General features: G+C 36.1%; 1 protein-coding gene and 2 non-coding genes across 4 annotated transcripts; all 3 read left to right on the top strand.

Moving 5' to 3' along the window:
• The first annotated feature begins 1,780 nt into the window (after positions 1–1,780).
• On the top strand, positions 1,781–9,623 carry LOC132294741 (uncharacterized). Of its 2 annotated transcripts, none has more exons than XM_059792712.1 (3): positions 1,781–2,082; positions 8,538–8,692; positions 8,999–9,623. In XM_059792712.1, exons 2-3 carry the CDS (start codon positions 8,623–8,625, stop codon positions 9,478–9,480), a joined length of 552 nt encoding a protein of 183 aa, XP_059648695.1. In that variant the 5' UTR covers positions 1,781–2,082; positions 8,538–8,622; the 3' UTR covers positions 9,481–9,623. The 2 variants fall into 2 exon arrangements, with proteins under 2 accessions (XP_059648695.1, XP_059648694.1); XM_059792711.1 differs by having other exon boundaries at positions 6,943–8,692.
• On the top strand, positions 3,935–4,018 carry LOC132298103 (small nucleolar RNA R160). The gene has a single exon (XR_009479528.1). It is a non-coding gene; the product is annotated as a small nucleolar RNA R160 (small nucleolar RNA).
• Positions 4,833–4,911, top strand: LOC132298099 (small nucleolar RNA R160). The gene has a single exon (XR_009479524.1). It is a non-coding gene; the product is annotated as a small nucleolar RNA R160 (small nucleolar RNA).
• Positions 9,624–19,357: the final 9,734 nt, after the last annotated feature.

The following is a 19,357-nucleotide window of genomic DNA, read 5'->3' as shown; positions in this document are numbered from 1 at the left end:
AGAACTTCATGATTTTCACATATCTATAATGCATAAATAAATACTAGTTAGATATAAATATCTCGATTCACGATATCAATTCTTGTTGAGATTAAATCCAACGTCCAGATCCTTTGGCCACGAACTAATCTGCAACTCTGATCAACAGGCAAAGTGGAAACTGGTTTCTCTCTCTTGGCCTCTTGCACACATAAAACTTTTACGTGTTGTATCATTAATTGTACATAATTGATGGAGTATATGCACTTTTATAAAGGCAGAGAGAGGACCAGTTTTTCTTAGAGTAACATAATCTACTTTCCATCAAAGTAAGGAATAAGAAAGGAAAACACTTCTCCAATAAGTAATTACCAAAAAGGTAATTATAAGTTGACCAAAAATAAATAATATTAATTGATATCTATTTACTTACCCACCAAATAATATGTCACATGTCCAAATCATGTGGGCCACAATTAAATAAATAATCTTACATTAATTGTAGTTGTTTAGCAAAACTGAAAACACAAAAAAGTTAACCAAATATAAAATTTGACAAATGCAATATTTACTCTTTTTTTAAGTCAATATTTCTTATGACATGTTTCATATTCTTTTTTTCACTCAATGTTCGTGAAAGATTTCTTCATTGGGTAGCAATTTGACACTGAAATACAATATCACAGAACCTGATTGCAAAACCAATGGAACTTTCACTTGGCGAAAGGAAAAGAAAATTACAATTTTGACCATTTGTGTTACCTTTGTGTGAGAGCATTATTGTAGAATGGACAACTTTTTCTGTATGTGACTGTGGATATATATCACCAAAAGATGGTTCAATATGGTTCTAAACGTCAGTTATAAATGATTTGAATCCGGTGCATATATCACCAAAAGATGCATCTGCTTGTGGAAATTTGAAGCAGAGGGAATGGTAGATAAAGGGCAACCTAATTGAATGTGTATTTTCTTGAAGATTATTGTTTTTAGGAAAATAATAATCGCACAGTTGAGATAATTAAGCCTAACATTTCAACTAGAATGCTCGGTTAAGGGTTTTATTTTATTTTATTTATTTTATTTTTATATTTATTTTTTTCGGAATGGTTAAGCACTGTATTGTATTTATGTATAGGAAAATGTACAAGGCAAAGGGCAACCTGATGGATATTTTTTTTTCTTTCAAAGTTTTTTCATTTTTTTTTTTTACAAAAAAATAAATTATTTTATCATGTGTTAATGTGCCCTTAGAATCAAATTTTTGGCTCCATGTACATGATAGTCGGAAGTGTGATTAATGAGGACGTCTAAAACCTAAGAGAGTAATTATGATGATTTTGTAGGCGGATGCCAGAAGCAATATCAGACTACCACATTAAAATGAGCTAAATGCGCACATTCCTACATTGACAGGTTTTGAAGAGGGGAAATACTTCGATGATATTTCCAAATGGTTCTAGCCCCATTCGTATAAAACTCAATCACAAAATCATGTGTGCTCTAGCCCAATATATGTGTTGGAGCGGACAGTCACAATTGTATCTTTATTTATAATAAAATTAGATGGTGAGTATTAATTTTTTATCTTTTTTTGGTTTATAGATGAAGAATTTCATGAACTTTTTTTATTAAAAAAAATTACTGTACTTAATGTTGAAAAATAAGTTTTCCTTATCATTTATGAATTAAATACAAAACATATATATAGATCCTAATTTTGAACAAGTAATGCGCTCTCTCGGTAAAGAGTCGTAAATTTTTTTACAAATAAATCACTAATATATAGTATCACATCGAGATGGTCTATTTAACCTAGCTCTTTCTAACACCCTTCATAGCCTCCTCCTCAACCGACACCTCTGATGAACTAACAGCTGTAAACATCTCGGTCTTCTTTTAGGGTTTGTTTCCAATGAGGGGCTGTTTCCTCCCTCTTTCTTTTGGCTATATTATCAACAATGCAGAGGCTTTTTGGGTGGCCAACTGCTACTAATCGGGTGAACGTCGTATAAACGGAGGAAGATAAACAGGATCGACGGAAAACTGGTCGGGAACGGATAGTTGAAAGGAATCGGCGGCTAGGGTTTTACTCCAAATCAGGTAGATGTAACATCCAAACCCTATACGTTCGAAATGATGCTATTCTACTATTATACTATAGTTTGTATAGAAAACTCCAAAGGGATTGCTTGTGTATTCCTAGAGACGGTGGATAGAGTTTTGATGCACAGACTGTTTTGTTTCCATAAATTTTCCATTTCATTTTCTATTCTGTTCTTTGCTTTGCTTTGCTTTTCTGGCCCTTACATTGATTTTACTGGAAACTTTGTTTGGTTAAAACTGTTGAGACTGAAAAAACATCGTGATTTTGGTTGAAGACATGTATCCTTAAGAAATAGGTCAGGAGTTTCGGTTTAAGTATCATTTTCTTAAAAAAACAACAGAAAAGGAAAAAATCATGTATCTTATTAGCATTTAACAATCCAGGTCATTCTTTGGGTGGGATCTGCCAGAACTGATTCCGAATTCGGTCCAAACATCAGCGGCCTTTTGTTTGGGGTTTCAAATCCAAAAGTTATAATCTTTAGCGAGAGAGAGGGGTCATTGGGGCGGGTACGGGTCGTTTTACCTGTTTATATGATATATTGATGTGCTTTATAAATTGGGACCTGGACCATTTTGGTTGGTTTTGCAGCCGGTTGACAGGTCTGGCTGGTTTTGTTTATAAGCAGATCCTAAGGGGAATATTGTTTTTCCCCTCTCGGATCCATTATTCCTGCCTAACTTCGTTTTATCGAATGTTCCCCCGATGGGACAACTTGTTCCAAACCCGAACCACTAATATTAGAGCGAAGAGGCGGACAAGTTACATTATTAGGAGTGCACAAAAATATTAGAATTGATAAACCGGATCAGACCAAACCATGTGGTTTGGTTCAATTCTATGATAGAATGGTTCGGTTTCGGTTCTAAAATTAAAGAATGGTTGATAATGGTTTGCTTCCGAGTTGAGGTAAAATTGAATCAAACTATTAACCTATTTAATATATATTTTACATAAACGTAAATGCACAATTTTTAGTATTAGAGAATAAAATTTACCATGCAGTCTTATGTTATATAATACATAGGATAATCATCTCTCTCTCTCTCTCTATATATATATATATTTCAAAATTTGATTTTTCATTCGATTTATATATATATATATATATATATATATATATATATATATATATCTGTGTGTGTATATTTCAAAAAAAAAAAAAAAAAATTGGCAAGCACAAAGTTATTGGGGGAAAAAAATTATATAAAGAACTTAAGATGTATTCAAATTTTCATTTTCTTACAATTTTTTGATCCACGTGTATCTTATATGAGTTAATCAACAAAAAGTACAAGTAATTTTTTTTTTTTTGATAAGTAAGAAAGAATTTAAAAGAAGCCCTCAAGAGGGGAGCAATCCCAGAAAACAAAAGTCACCCAAGGCAACACGTGTCAGCCACGAAGGGTAGGGACTGCGCAATCACAGTGGCTTGTCACTGATTAGCTTTCCTCATCTGAAACTGTGTTGTTGGTATTGGTAACGAACTAGGGTTCTTTCTCGTATGCATACATATATATCTATATATTTACATTGTCATTACGATATTGCTTGACTTAGGTAGAAAAATGTGGAGCACCAGATAGCCCCTTGCTTCTTTAAGTTCAGTTGCAAGGAAATATCGAGAAAAGGGAACTTGGGTGCTAAATTAACATTTGTTTTTGGCACCAACATTTACAAACTGTTCACCGATTCAAACTTCTTTGTTCAGGTTTGTGTTGCCAAACATAGTTTGAGTTTGCCTCTCTCAAATGATCGAAAAATTTCTTGTTTCTTCAGCTAAATTGGTCTCTATGACCTTATTTTAAGCATTGAGAGTCCGAATCAGAGTCCTTTTGTTTTGGGTTTTGTGAAGTGATGAAGTTCTTTTAAGCCGAAGTTCGGTGTAGAATATGTGTGTGTATAAATGGTCTTCAAAGTTCTATGATTGCTTCATATTGATGTTGCCATTTTGCTATGCAACTACCCAATTGGTTTCAAGACATTTTCCAAAGCTCATTTCACAAGTGACTGGGTGAGTGATATAGTTTTGTTCTTATACACACACACACACACACACACACACACCTTTCACTTTTGGCCAGTTGAGGTCAAATGTGCTTTATAGCGTCAAGGGCACCAAAAGGTGCTTTGGTCAATAAAGTGTGCAAATGGAGTATGCATGACCCTAATTGCTTTAACGCATGTTTTGTGAGTGTTACTGGTCAAATGTATCTTAGTGATCTTCTGTGCTGAATGCGCCAGCTGGTCAATAGCCTCCTACAGATTGACTGGTATAATTGATGCAAAGAGTTCTATCGTTAATTGCTACTTATTTTTTTCAGATATTCCTGTCTATGTAGTGATTCAAATTTGATGTTTAGGCCACTGTGGGTATGATGGTATGAGAAACAACAGATTTGTGGTGTGTTGTTATGTAATGCTATTTCATGCTATAAGAGCACAGGGCTTTGGATTTGTGTTTGTCTTGAGGCCTTGGGGATTTCATTGCCTCTAGACTAACTCACCAGGGTGTTGTTAAAGGCTCCCAGTTTTGATTCTGATGTCATATGAGATTGTGATATATATCATATTTATTATTCCGACACTTTGTTTCAAACTGCCAGTAGTGGAGTCCTTTTAGGTTTGTATCATCATCATATAATTTCTTAGTGCCTTGCTTATATGTTCGTAAGTCTTGAAGTTTTAGGTATAATCAGAATACTTTCTTGCCTTGTGGCGTTATGGAGTACCCTGCAAGAAGCAAAGCGAAATGATGAAATATATTAATCCGAATTCCAGTGTGGAATCTGCGTTACAGTAGCCTTCAAAGTTCTCTGATTGCTTTGCTAGATGGTACAACTTTCTAGGCATTGTTGCACATTGTATTCTTTAGGTAAGATGGTACAACTTTGTAGGCATTGTTGCACATTATATTCTTTAGGTATCAAGTCCCTTTCTGGATGCTTATTTTACAACTCTCTCAGGATTCCATGAAATAGTTCTTGTACTTCGTGTGTGGGGTAGAACTCTTTGCATGTAACTCAAGAGGATGTATCTGAAATCCTAGCCATGCTCTAAGGATCTATAATCTTATTTTATATTATTGTACTGTCGGATACTTTTGAATACGTATCAAGTAAGTGTTCCCCATGTCATTTGTTGTGTTGGTGCATTTTACAGTTTTCTGGTTCCTGATACAAGAAATACTAATTTGCTGCATGGATTACTGGTCCCAGTGTTTTGTTAATTGCATCTTAATCTTGTCTTCACTAAGTTATGAAGAAAGGATTTTGAGCACCAACATGCATAGTCTGTTACTGTATACTCCTTTCAGACTATACGAGCACGGTGCCACAGAAATAATTTTTCTTTTGTTCATCGTGTCTTGTCTCATCTGTATCAAACGTCAAGACCAATGAAAATTTGGAAAAGGACATCCAATTATGACTCTCAAATTTCTTAACTAGGATGTTAGAATCCCATCAATATTGATCCCTTTTATCTATTCATGTTTTTGTATAAAGTTATTGTCTGTCTACTTCAACGAGACATGGTTAGGGATCATTCTGACCGCTTAATAGACATGTTGGATATATATTTGACATGTGCATCGACCAGTGACCATTTCCTTTTGTACTTGTCAAAAAAAAAAAAAAAAAGGACCATTTCCTTTTGTCACATGGGACAGACTCTAAGGCTGCCACTGTATTTTATCTTTTAGAACAAGGAAGTACTTTTAGGTAAGATCTTAAAAAATAGGCCCTTCTTCACTGGATCAAGTTTATACCAATTTTTTACATTTTTTAGCACTCGTAAATAATAACCTGATGTATCATTAATTTGTTATTATTGTTACTGCTGCTGATGTTACTATTGTTGTCGATATTATTATTTCTAATTTAGTTTTTAATGTTAATGCAGCAAAATCCATCCTGTTTGTGTTGACATGTTTTAAGCTTTGAGAATGAGTTTTTGTGATAACCTTGAAGGCTTTGGGGGTTGAATCTTTAGGAGGCATTGTTTGTTGAGCTCGATTAGTGTTTAATTTACCGTATACAAGTTTAAGTGTCTTGAATGACACCTCTTTCCAGCCAACAAAGCTAAGGCAATATATTTCCATTGAGGAGGGACCCAAATTTGTTTGTTTGAAGAAATACTAATTTACTGCATCGATTACTGGTCCCAGTGTTTTGTTAATTGCATCTTAATCTTGTCTTCACTAAATTATGAAAGAAAATAAAGGATTTTGAGCACCAAAATACATAGTCTGTTACTGTATACTCCTTTCAGACTATACGAGCATGGTGCCACAGTAATAATTTTTCTTTTGTTCATTGTGTCTTGTCTCATCTGTATCAAACGTCAAGACCAATGAAAATTTGGAAAAAGACATCCAATTATGACTCTCAAATTTCTTTATTTGGATGTTAGAATCCCATCACTATTGAACCCTTATATCTATTCATGTTTTTGTATAAAGTTATTGTCTGTCTACTTCGACGAAACATGGTTAGGGATCATTCTGACCGCTTGGTAGACACGTTGGATATATATTTGACACGTGCATTGACCAGTGACCATTTCCTTCTGTACTCGTCAAAAAATAAAAAAAATGACCATTTCCTTTTGTCACATGGGACAGACTCTAAGGCTGATGCTGTATTTTATCTTTTAGAACAAGGAAGTACTTTAGGGTAAGATCTTCAAAAATTGGCCCTTCTTCACTGGATCAAGTTTATACCAATTTCTACATTTTAGAGCACTTGTAAATAATAACCTGATGTATTATTAATTTGTCATTATTGTTACTGCTGCTGATGTTACTATTGTAGTTGATATTATTATTTCTAATTTAGTTTTTAATGTTAATGCAGCAAAAGCCATCCTGTTTGTATTGACATGTTTTAAGCTCTGAAGGCTTTGGCGGTTGAGTCTTTAGGAGGCATTGTTTGTTGACCTCAATAAGTGTTTAATTTACCGTATACAAGTTTAAGTGTCTCGAATGACACCTCTTTCCAGCCAACAAAGCTAAGGCAATATATTTCCATTGAAGAGGGACCCAAATTTGTTTGTCTGGAATTTTGCAGGGTCAGGGACATTGTCACTCAATTGAGGCTTACTTCCTTGGCTAGTAGATTTAGTGTCTGATTTCCCTTCAGCTAATCTGTTGAGAGTCCCTCAGAACCCCTCAATGGCTCGAGCCCTTCGTTTGAAGGGCTCATGGCCCCTTTCTACCACACTTCATGCAAGAATGAAATTGGATCCTTATTGTTCAGGTGTGGTTGGGTTGTTTTGTGAATGATCTAAAATACTGATATAGTCAACCTTGTGACTTTATGTTTTCATTAAAGATTTACTGTAATGAATACAGGCATTAACTATATGGTTAATAAAGTTGACTAATTGAATTATTATATTAATATACTAATATAAGTGGGATGATGATTGACACCATTTTTCAGCATTTGCACTTCATTTTTACTTTTTTTTATAATTGAAATAATAAATTATATTTGCTTAGAATTTAATAATTCACAACTAAAAAGAGATAGCTTTGTAATTGGAGACTTGAGAGTCTTTGAATTTCATGTTTAAAGTTGCGATTGGATCCATTCATTAAAAAGAATCGATTTAATACATTTCTTATGTACCCATAGATGCTATATTGGATTTGAATCAGATTTCGGATCAATCTATATTGATTGACTGCCTCCATTATGTTGTTACTTGCAAGTACCACTATTTTTGGTTTTGGATCTTCCAAATCATCCCTGCAGGAGATCCAGACCCATTTTTGTTTTCTGATACTTCGATAAAAAGATTCATTTTTCTTCATAAAAAAATAGGAGGTAGAACCAATAAAGTTTTCTTTTTAGATTCATCCCTGGAGTTGAATACCTCATTCAAGAATTGTTTTTGATGTCCCTTCTCTATTATTGGTGTCATATCTGTGAATCCGGATCCCCTCCAACGGAAGGGATCTTGTGCCTTGGTCATGTGCATTGTCTAGATTGCTGGTGCAATGCACTATATAAAAGCTGTTGTCGTAGTGCATAAGCAATGTGAGTTGTTTCATGATCGATCTAATGACAAAACGGCACAAGATGAAATGACATAATAGAGGATCAGGTTCCGTATATGTGGTTGCTGGTTTATTAATAGTTTGCTACAAAGATTGAATTTATTGGCACTTCAAATTTTTGTGATCCTACTATTACTCAAATACTATACATACAAAGGGCCCCATTTGTTACTAACTCCGTTACTTGTCTATTCATTCATACATGCCAAACATAAACAGACCTGACCCCTCTACAGTCACCTCCACTAGCGTGGAAAATACAACAATGGGGAATCATAATCCACGCCCCTTTTATCATCAATCACTCATATTTATTGCCATTACATAAAATTTTATAACTAAAGTTTATTCATACTCTCTCTTTCTCTAATTATTTTGGTCCTTGAGATGAGCTCCACGGCCACCGTTGGCCTTACCATAGAGAGAGAGGTGGACACCAGGATCACGGTGAGTGAAAGAACTGTCCAAGAGAATGGAATTGTTCACACCCTGCACGTTGCTGTTTATGAATGCAGTCTTCAATGGCCACACCAGTTTGTCAGGTTTGTCCTCCATCTTTACGTTGATCCCTTCATCATTACTATTTCTTTCTGATTTTTTACCATCTCTGAGCAGACCACGATGGCCCAATTCCATAATAGCACCTCTGTTTTGACCTGCAAATGTTATAACTCTCACCCCAAAATCTTTGGAGTCCGAATACGTCTTATAAAAACCTTTGTTATCATTGGAGGTGTTGGGAATGATCACTTTAGGTTCTTCAAAGGTTTCTTGCATAATTATAGTTTTCTGCTCGGATTTTGATGGAATCTTGGTTTCGGGTTTGCCTTCAAACTTTATTTGTGCAGGAGGAAGGACCAGAGGAGATGTTGGGTTTCTAGAAACAGGCTCCATCTTGGGGGATAGAGGTGAGGTTTTTGCCAAAGGGCTGATGATTTTTGGGGAGGATGTTGGTGTGGCAGCACGAGCATTGACAGTGGTGGTGGCGGCAGCAGCAGAGATAGAAGAAGGTGGTGCCGGTGGTGACATTACTTTGTGGGCTGGAGAAGTGGGCAATGAAGAAGCTGAAAGTACTTTTTTGTTGGGAGATGGTGGTGTTGAAGAGGAGGATGCAACTGGAGGAACAACTGGGGATTTTGGTGATGGTTTTGGTGCTGGAGACGTTGGCAAAGAAGATGAAGAAGCGGAAACTTTGATGATTGGAGATGACGGGACAGAAGTGGTGGCAGGAGGTGGTGCAGCAACAGGAGAAGGTTGTGGTGATGGCAAAGCAATGGCAGCTGGAGGTGCAGCAGCTACAGGTGGTGCTGGAGGTTGGGCAGGTGCCTGAGGCTGAGCTACTGGGGGCGGCCTAAGTGTGGGTCGGACAAATGGTGGCCTTGGCTGGCGAGCAGGTGGTTGAGCCTGCGCTAAAGGTGCTGGGGCTGGGGCTGTGGGGCGATTCATAGAAGCTGATCGGAACCATGGACGAGCTGGTGCTTGCTGATTTGCCATAATATATGTGATACGATGAGTTTAGGCGGTGTATTTCAAGCAAGTTGTATGTATAAGCAAACAACCAACTTAGACTCACATTTATAGTTAATAGACATGGGTGCTAAACAAGCCAAAGCAGCTGGGAGGCATCGGATTCACCAAGCACCTACAATTAAGTCAAAATCTCAATAGATTGGCATCAAGTATGGGCTGGAGTCTTTCATTGATGAAGGGTAAAAGACTAGTGAATTGCGTTTTATCTTGGCCCTTAAGACATAAATTAATGGTTTTCTAAGTATTTTATTAGACCAATTTCAACTTTTGGCCCTAAAGCATAGACACTCTAAAGTTTTAAATATTATTCTCATTTTGTAAAATATAGTCGCAAACCTTGAGCTCGAGTGCGCATATTGTGCATGAGCGTGTCTGCACATTCTATGAACCGTTATTTTTGAAGAGTTTAATGTGCTAATTGCGGCTTCTAGGTACAAGAGCTACGCATTAATGAACCATCAGAGAATTGTGATGCCATATGTTTTTGTGCTTATGGAGGCGCCTATTAGATTCATGTGATCTCTAATATACGAGTTGGGCACGTCATGTCACACTTTTGAAATGATGCATTGTCATTGGTGTGTATACAAAGGACGAGACATGCAAGGCGCACTCAATATACATAAAGAATAACCAAAAGGGTTGATGTTTCCAAATGGGTTGAAATTTACAAAAAAAAGTTAATGTTCTTGGAGTGATGCTCACAAAAGGATATTCTGACGCAGAAAAATCTAAATGGCCTAGAAACTTTGCAAAGCTTAAGCCCAAGCTGTGGGTCGGTCTTGATGGCTGGACAACGGACCACCGAGGGCCTGGGCTTTGATCTAATTGGGCCTCCAATTGTGACTTAATTCTATGATTAAATCGGGCTAATTTAAAGTTTAATTGAGCCGGGGAGTTTAAGTGGGGCTCTAATTCCACTATAAATTAGTTTGATAACAAGTCTACAATTGAGGTTATTTTGAGCAAAATAGGGCTTAGTAACAATAATCACATGCTAGTGATAATATAATAATATATCTATGCCATTATTAAAATTGGAGATTATTACATATAAATGGTGCTAATGACTCGTATTTATCATTTGATGGAGTCAAAGTCTCATAGTTTCAAAAAAATGAAAACAAGAGTCAAAGTCTTATAGTTTCAAAAAAATGAAAACAAGAAAAAACATTGTTTACCTTCACTGATGTACCACTTTTAGACGCATGTGTATCACTTTTTGTGTATGCAGGTACCACTTTTTGTCATTGCTAGGGGTGCACATGGTTCGGTTCAGTACGGTTCTTGCTGGAATCGAAACCGGAATCGGTCTGAACGGTTCCTAAAAAATGGAACCAGAACCGTAAGCAGTGGAACCGTTGACCAAACTTAGACCGTAAGGAGAGGCTGAGAGGAGAGGCGAAGATCTGAGTAGAAGTGATTGAATCAGAGGCTGAGACAGTCAAGTAATTAAACATCATCACTCACGTCTTAACTACTGTCTCCAATTATGGCAATTTTGCCTCAACTCACTCTTGCCATAAAATGTTGTCGATTTTCGAGCACCGCCTCCATCTCCGATCGACTTTAGTCACCGATCATTGGTCACAAATGCTGACGTTCTCACCGATTTTCTCGAACACTCTCTCCGTGTTCCGGACCTCATTTTACTGGATCAAGTCTTCCCTAGCCAAAAATCGATAGAAAACCCTCCTAAAATTGACTTAATTAAATCAGAGGCTGAGACAGAGACCGATCTGACCGATCCAACTGAATCCACTAAATTAGAGGCTGAGAAGAGAATCGAGAGTCGCGAGTCTGTGATCTGAGAAGATAAAGACCAGTGAGAGGGCCGAGAGGCTGAGAGGAGAGGCTGAGAGGAGAGGAGGGGAGGCGGAGCCACCGAGTGAGTTTTAGAGGTTAGGTAAAGTAGTGAACCTAAAACTTAGGTTTAGGTTTTGAGAGTTTTGTGACTTTTGATTTTTAATATTTTATCCAATATATGATAATCCGAATTCTGAAATGAATACGTGGATGATTGGATGTGGTCACTTCGAAACTTACAGGCTAGACAAGGCTCAGTCGGCCATAGCCCATAGTCCACAGCCCACAAATATAATTATATATATATATATATATATATTACGGTTCGGTTCGGTTCAGGAACCGAACCGTGAGACTGGAACCAGAACCAGAACCAAACCGAATCTAAACTGTTCCTCATTTTAGGAACCGGAATCGAAACTGTGAGAACTGGAAATTTGGTTTCGGTCCTCACGGTTCCAGTTCCACGGTTCTTTTGTGCACCCCTAGTGATTGCAAAAAAAAGTGGTACCTGATGCACAAAAAGTGGTACCTCTATGTCCAAAACAAAAGTGGTACCTGATGCACAAAACAAAAGTGGTAGCTACGTGCCAAAAAGTGGTACCTCAGTGAGGGTAAACAATATTTTTCTATGTCCACATCAATATTTTCGTCAATTTCATTTTTTTTTTTGAAATTATGAGATTTTGACCCATCAAATGATAAATATGGATCACTAATACCATTTATATGTAATAATTCCTTAAAAAAGTGTAGATTTTTTTTTTATTTTTTATATACATTTTTAATAATATTTTAAAATTTTAATTTAATATAAGAAGATGGGTAACCAAAAAGTCCTACAGTTACACCCTTACGAAAAATGTCTCTATCTGACAAGTTTTAACTAAATTACGAATTTGATATATGAGATCATCTAATCGGCACACACACCCGATGCATGAACCAAAAAACAATGTTGATACCTTCGCATTGGTGGCAACATGCAATGTTTTTCATTTCTTGTGATGAGAAGGATGTCTTGCCACAATATTCTTGGTGAGTTTGGAATTTTTTTTTTCTTCTTCCTATTTTCTTTGAATTCCTGTGAGATTTTCGATAAATTCTCACAAAATAATTTGTTTCTTTTACATGGTCTTTATGAAATCATGTTTTTTTTTTTTTTTTTTTTTTTTTTTTTTTTTTTTTTGTTTTTGTTTTTGTTATTTTTTTTTTTTTTTGCCCCTTTTTAAGAATGATGGTTTCTTTCCCTTGCTAGTAGAGATATACTGATGTACTTGTAATTAGTGTTGGCTGTAGTTTCAAACAACTAAATAATTTCTAAGTGAAGAGAGAAGAAGAATGAAGAAACAAATATTTTTCTGTATTGTATTGAATTCTTTGTTGTGTTGATATATCTTAACAACAAATCACTTACACCATCTCTGTTTTGTGGAACAACTAATAGAATGCATCATTTCCACTTTGTTTTGCCGAACAATTAATAGAATGTAGCTACATCTTTCCTTTTGCCACACAAACCTCTCTGATGCTTCTCTCTCTGATGCATCTCTCAATGCATTTATCATTGATGAGATATGGTAGTTAGATTTTAACCCTATAAAACCTAACTCTCCATACTTTGTATAACCACAACCAAAACGAAGATGGAGAGGAAAACTAACCCATCTCCTCCACCACCAGTCCCCCCACCTCAAACAACCACGGCTGAGACTGATAATGAGTTTGATATGAACCATCCTAACTTTCCGAATACCATCATGGGTAAGTTGACCCGTGTCATCAAGAAGATGCAGATGATGGAGAAAGAACTACGCTGGGTGGAACGTCGCTTAGCAGACCTGGAAAACGAGCTCGATAATGCCCTCAGCAACGAGCTATTTCCTCTGTGACGACCTTGGTTTTTAAGCCAGCGCGTCCTGTGATGAACCGAAGATTGACCCGATAATGGATCCGATATGCGGAAGCAAAAACAGAAAACAAGACTCTAAGAAATCAAAATGACCTTCCATGAGGTCGTAGAACTCAATGAGAACTGACGCGGAAGCAAAAGACCAAAAATATGACAAATAAGCCCCCAGGGGCAAAATAGTCATTTTTGAAAACTATAGATTCGGGTGCCACCGAGCACACCGTTGGAAGGACAACGAAAAACTAATCAAGATGGACTCAAGAATCGCATGATTCGGAGTCCGAACGAATGAGAAACGGCATGACGAAGAAAAACGAGCACTTAAAGCAAAAAGGGTAAAATGGTAATTATCCAGGAAGAACCAGGTGCAACCGAGCATACCGTTGGAAAGACAGCGAAAAATTAGTCAAGTTAAAAAAAAAATTCACTTAAATCGGAGTCCGGACGAAGGAGAAAAGCCCAAAAGAAGAATTGACGTCGCGGAGGCCCGACGAGGGGCCATGGCGCACACGGCGCCCATGCGCGAGCCCACCGGCGTGCATGCCAGCGCTCAAAGACATGGCTGGTGGCAGCCCTTGGCTGCTGCTACGTTTTTTTTGATCTGCCCAGAACTGAGGCTTGAAACGGAGGTCAAGACGAGTTTTTCTGGAAAAACACGAAGAAGAAACCCCGCCTAAAATTGAGTTTTCTACCCGACAGCATGGACAGAATCGAAAAAAACTCACTGTGAAATCCCGAAAATGCCCCTAGATTAGAACTGAGCAAGAGGGTCATAAAGCTGCTAAATCAAAATTGGAAGCTGAAACTTCAAGAGGGATTTCCAGTACCAAGACGACATTTTCTGGAAAAACACGAAGAAGAAACCCCCCCTAAAATCATGTTTTCTAAGCGACTATGTCGAAAGAAGAAAATAAAACTGAGGTGAAAGGTCCATAATGCCCCTAGATTAGAATATGCAAAAAAATACGAAATGAATTCACAAGAGGCTCAAAACACAAACGATGAGGTTTTGCCCGGAAACGACTATGCACGCAAACGTAACTTACCTATTTAGATGCACTACAATGGTCCATGGCTTAAAAATATAACCGATGCAAAATCCGACCCCCCAACGGGCAAAAAGGCAAAAATAGACTTGGAATGGAAAACATGGAATCCAAAAATGAAAAACGGGATCAAATGACCGTTTGGCCCTTGGCCACACTTCATACAAGATTAATAAGACCCTATAAAAGAATGAAAATGGAATTCCCACACCCGATGCAATCGTGGTGAAGCAATGACTTGCGATTTTTCAAGTTTTTCATAACATTTCATGAAGTTAAAAAGTTACATAGAATACAATATACATGTCATTGGTCTCCGGCCTCATCTCATACATATCAAATACATTGAAAGGAGTGTACTTAAGTACACATTACATACATGGAATCAAACATACATATTTTGACATATAAGTCTACAAAATGACATTTCATGCTAACATTTGCATGAAATAGAAACTTGAAAGCTACTCGACATCCAAGGAATGCTAGGCTTCACGAACCAAGTTTTCGTACCTGAAATATGCCCCAGTATTGTAGGGGTGAGTAACATAAAGCTACTCGTAGGAGATAAGTATGCATCGACCTAGCATTTTACAAATTTATCACCTTAAGGTGAAACATGTTAAAGGGGCTCATGCCACCTAACGTCTATGTCCAAGTGAGACTCGGGGAGCATCCTAAGCTACCTTAGAGTCTAAGCAACAAGAATCATGATATACATAAGTGTATGAAACGAATCATGGTTGGGATAATCCAAAGAACACGACAAGAAGAATGCTTAAGCATAGATTAACATGAATTGCATTTTCAATACAATTGAACTAGGTCTAGAGTAATTCATACAACATGACAAAAGCATATTTGAATACAAGTTAACAAAAATGAAATTATCCATGCAATTCAACAACAAAAGAGCATGTTATACAATGCAACAAGGTTTAAGTTCTCAAGGCCATCAACTTAGAATCTAAAGCACAAAATAACAGTAGTGGTTCATGCCACCTAACGTCTATGTTATAAATGAATCAATATGATCAATCCTAAGCTTTATTAGAACGTTAAAACAAGATTTTCAATATCGATGCAATTTAACCAACATTGAAACTTCCAATACAACGCATAAAGCATAATTTCGCAAAGTTAACATCCTGTAACTTAAAATGGAACGACAAATAAGAAACAACAAGTTACAACATCATTTAGTTATCAACTTGAAAATGAAATGCGAAATCAAACAAAGTGGATACTCGGACGTCACGCCGGATCAGACCGACAACATAGTTACTTTAGGGTTACTAGCCCATGGGTAACCTCTCTATGTGTGCACTAGACCATATAGAGGGACTATCCCCCGTACTAGAACCACGTCCTAGCCATAATCAAACAACGACATCCCCAAGTTTCCAAAATCAACAAGTTGTGCAACAACACATATATCAACAGGAATATGCAAGATAATCAACTATCTACTAAGCACAACCAAATTTGGAAACCTATACAATACATGCTCTAAATCCACAACTAATATGATATGATGAATGTCGAATCTTCAGTGTGCGATTCGTTACACGCTATGCATGAAAGATGTTAAACTCGAAGTGTGCAAATCATTACACAAGGCAACAATATATTCAATAAGGAAAACATATTATCACGAATACAAACATAGCAACCATGTTATCCAATGTTCAAAACATAACGAAATGAATATACAATAAGTCTAAGTCCAAAATTTGAATATAGAAACCACTTCTAAAACACAACTAGATCATGGAGCAAATTGAAAGAATTTAAATAGATATACACAATTAAATTCTCTAGATTCCGATTCAATTCCAAATAACCTCAATTTAATACATGTTAAAGGACATGGTATGGTCATCACCTATATCCATTCTAAAAGTCAATTAGGTTGTTGGAACAACAAAGTAGAACTTTAATTAAATCATGCTAATTTAATTACCAAGGTTCTAAAACAACTTCTAATAGTCCCAAATTAATATATACTAGTAAACAAGTCATGGCCAATACAAATATCAAGTTAAAACCTTAATTAAGCTAATGGGACCACAAAATAGATTTTAATTAATTCTTTTAATTAAAATCTATGGATTTTCAAACTTAACCAAATGCTCTCAAATTAACCTATGTTGGAAAGCATGCCAAGAACTAATGTAATATCACATTACAAGTTTATTTCATTCAATTTAAGACCATGTGAATTAAACTTTCACTAAAGTTAAATATAAATTAAAAGTTCCAATTCTCATGCAATTAATCTCAATTTAATATATATGAACAACTATACCTAAGCTTAATTTTCTAGCATGCCACAATACAATTCCAAGTTGTATATCACCATGAGGATTAAATCTTAAACATGGAATTTAATTAAATAAAAGATTTCAAAACCTCACCGAATATTCTAAATCAAATATATGTGAAGCTATATGGTATGTAGATCAAGAATATCAAGTCAGAATTCGAATGGAGTGAATAGTGCACTCGGGGCAAATTAATTAATAATTACTAATTTTTAAAACACCTCCAATTACTTTCAATTTCAACTATGTTGAAGAGCATGCTAAGTCCTAATGTAATATGCTAACACATATTAATTTCAAGCTAGTTAAGGCCATGTGAATTAATCTTTCACTTAAGATAAATATTAAATAAAATCTTTAATACTTATTCAAATGTTCCCATTTTAATACACGACAATGAGCATATCAAGGGGCAATATAAAATCATGCTACATGTTTAAACCAAGTCATGAGCAACCGGGAAAATTAGATCCCGTACAAGAAAAATAAATAATAAAATCTCTAAATTTTTATATTTAATCATGCAAACAAGTAGTATAAGCATCACAAGCATGCTATATAACAAGAATTTAAACTTAAAACATCTCCTACCTCAATTTGAGATGAAAATCCCAAAGGCCCACCAAAATAAAAGTGCTCCGAATTCGACGATACCGAGAGGTTTTGTTGGGGACAACACCGTGAACAAGAATCCGCAAGAAGCCCCATGAAAATCATAACTTGACCTCAAAACCAAACTCAAAAAATGGTCAAAACTGAATTCTAATAAGGGGGAAAGGTAGAGCACGGCGAGGGGAACAACAAACGTTAAGGCCGAAGACTTTCTATCAAAGAAAAGTGAACCAAAAGAGGAGAGAGAAGATGGCAGCACCCCTTGGGCTGCCATGGGAGCTCCAGGTCGTGCATGAAGAGGGGAGAAGATGAAAAATGAAATATCTCACCCCCCTTTTATAGAAATCTCAAAAAGTGCCCCGAACGGGCCCCGTCGGGTCTGAAAAAGTAAAATTTGAGCAGACGCGCTCAAATGGCAAAACTTTGTGAATGAAAAAGATTCAAAATGATAAAATATGAACAACTAAAGAAACGGCGTCAAAAACTGAGTCCTGAGCATAAAGTTATGCCCAAAACAAGTTTGGCGAAAACCGGGGCTAGAAACCCTGAAACTGGAAAACATCGATCAGGAGGAAATTCCAAGAGTACACAACTCGATGAAATGTGAAAATGAATCCCGTACGAGGATCCAGGCTCAAAACAAGACATTTTGCAATAACTTTCATTAATTGCACAATGGCCCCTACAAAAAGGGTTAACTGCGAAACTGCCCCAGAATGAAAATATCTTCCAAAAGATATTTTCTTAGATGCCCCTGACATAAAATATCTTCAAAAGATATTTACGAAAAACACCCCAAGAAAAGAAAATAATTTCAAAGAACTTTGCATCCATGCCCCCTATGGTCACCGGGAGCAACCAGAGTACTTTCTTGCAAAAGTAAAGATACGTATTTCATGGAAACCACTCAAGATGAATGCACGTGAAGTCAAAAACCAACTCCGAGCATGAGAAGTGAGGTTGTGCCAAAAACTGACAAACGGAGATAAGACAGAATAGGGAAAAGGACGAAATAGCGCATAGTGTCGAAAAACGAAAAATGTGAAAATGACTCAGTCCTTAAAGGAAGTTGTCAATCCACGGAAAAGAGTCTCAGGAACCAATTCTGAGCACTCGAGATGACACTAAACGACACGAAATAGAGCTCAGAAAAGAAAATTAAACTAAAAAAATTCATTCATAAAATTTCAGGAAAAAAGGAAAGGAAGGCAAATGACCGGGTCGTTACATCCTCCTTCTCCCATATCTTCCCCAAATGAAGGTCAGAACCCAGATGATGCGTAGAAAGGAGCCAGCAGTTCAACTCTTTTGTTATGTGATACATATAGATCCATGTATTTTGCAAGCCTTTTGTAGTTCCTATAAGGTACTTACTTTCATGCGTACTGCATGAAATATGAAATATAATTAATTTTTTTCCTTGCAGGCCTAATTTTTTTTGGATTAGCAGTGATTTTACTCATGCAAGTATTGTTGCGTAAATGAACTATTCGGATTAATGTCAAGAATTAATTCATATGTTATGCCTAATTCTTTTGTAACACATATTAGTAAAAAAGTGTGATGGGTATTTAACAACTACCTTCAACTTCGTAATTAAAAGTTGTGATGTATGTTAACAAAGAATTCATATATACTGTAGAATAACATTGTAACACATATTAGTAAAAAATTATGATGCATATTTCACAGTAACCTTCAACTTCGTAAATAAAAGTTATGATGCATGTTAACAAAGAATTCATATATAATATAGAATAACATTGTAACACATATCAGTAAAAAATAATGATATGTATTTCATAGTTACCTTCAACTTCGTAAATAAAAGTTGTGATACATGTTAACAAATAATTCATATATAATATAGAATAACATTATAACACATATTAGTAAAAAATTATGATGCGTATTTCACAGTTACCTTCAACTTCGTAAATAAAAGTCGTGATGCATGTTAACAAATAATTCATATAT

The sequence above is a fragment of the Cornus florida genome, unplaced genomic scaffold, assembly GCF_030987335.1.
Source record: "Cornus florida cultivar Cherokee Brave unplaced genomic scaffold, ASM3098733v1 CherokeeBrave_3.0.0_Hap2_Chr02, whole genome shotgun sequence".
In the NCBI taxonomy this organism is placed as follows: Eukaryota; Viridiplantae; Streptophyta; class Magnoliopsida; order Cornales; family Cornaceae; genus Cornus; species Cornus florida.
Note: the sequence above shows the minus strand (reverse complement) of the source record. Positions and strands in the feature narration are given on the sequence as shown.

What these genes read in the sequence shown, in the direction of transcription:
- LOC132294741 (XM_059792712.1), top strand. Translation starts at nt 8,623, where the DNA reads ATGGAATTGTTCACACCCTGCACGTTGCTGTTTATGAATGCAGTCTTC. An exon ending in TGGCCACACCAGTTTGTCAG is followed by an intron (nt 8,693 to 8,998) that starts GTTTGTCCTCCA and finishes TTATTTGTGCAG; the next exon opens with GAGGAAGGACCAGAGGAGAT.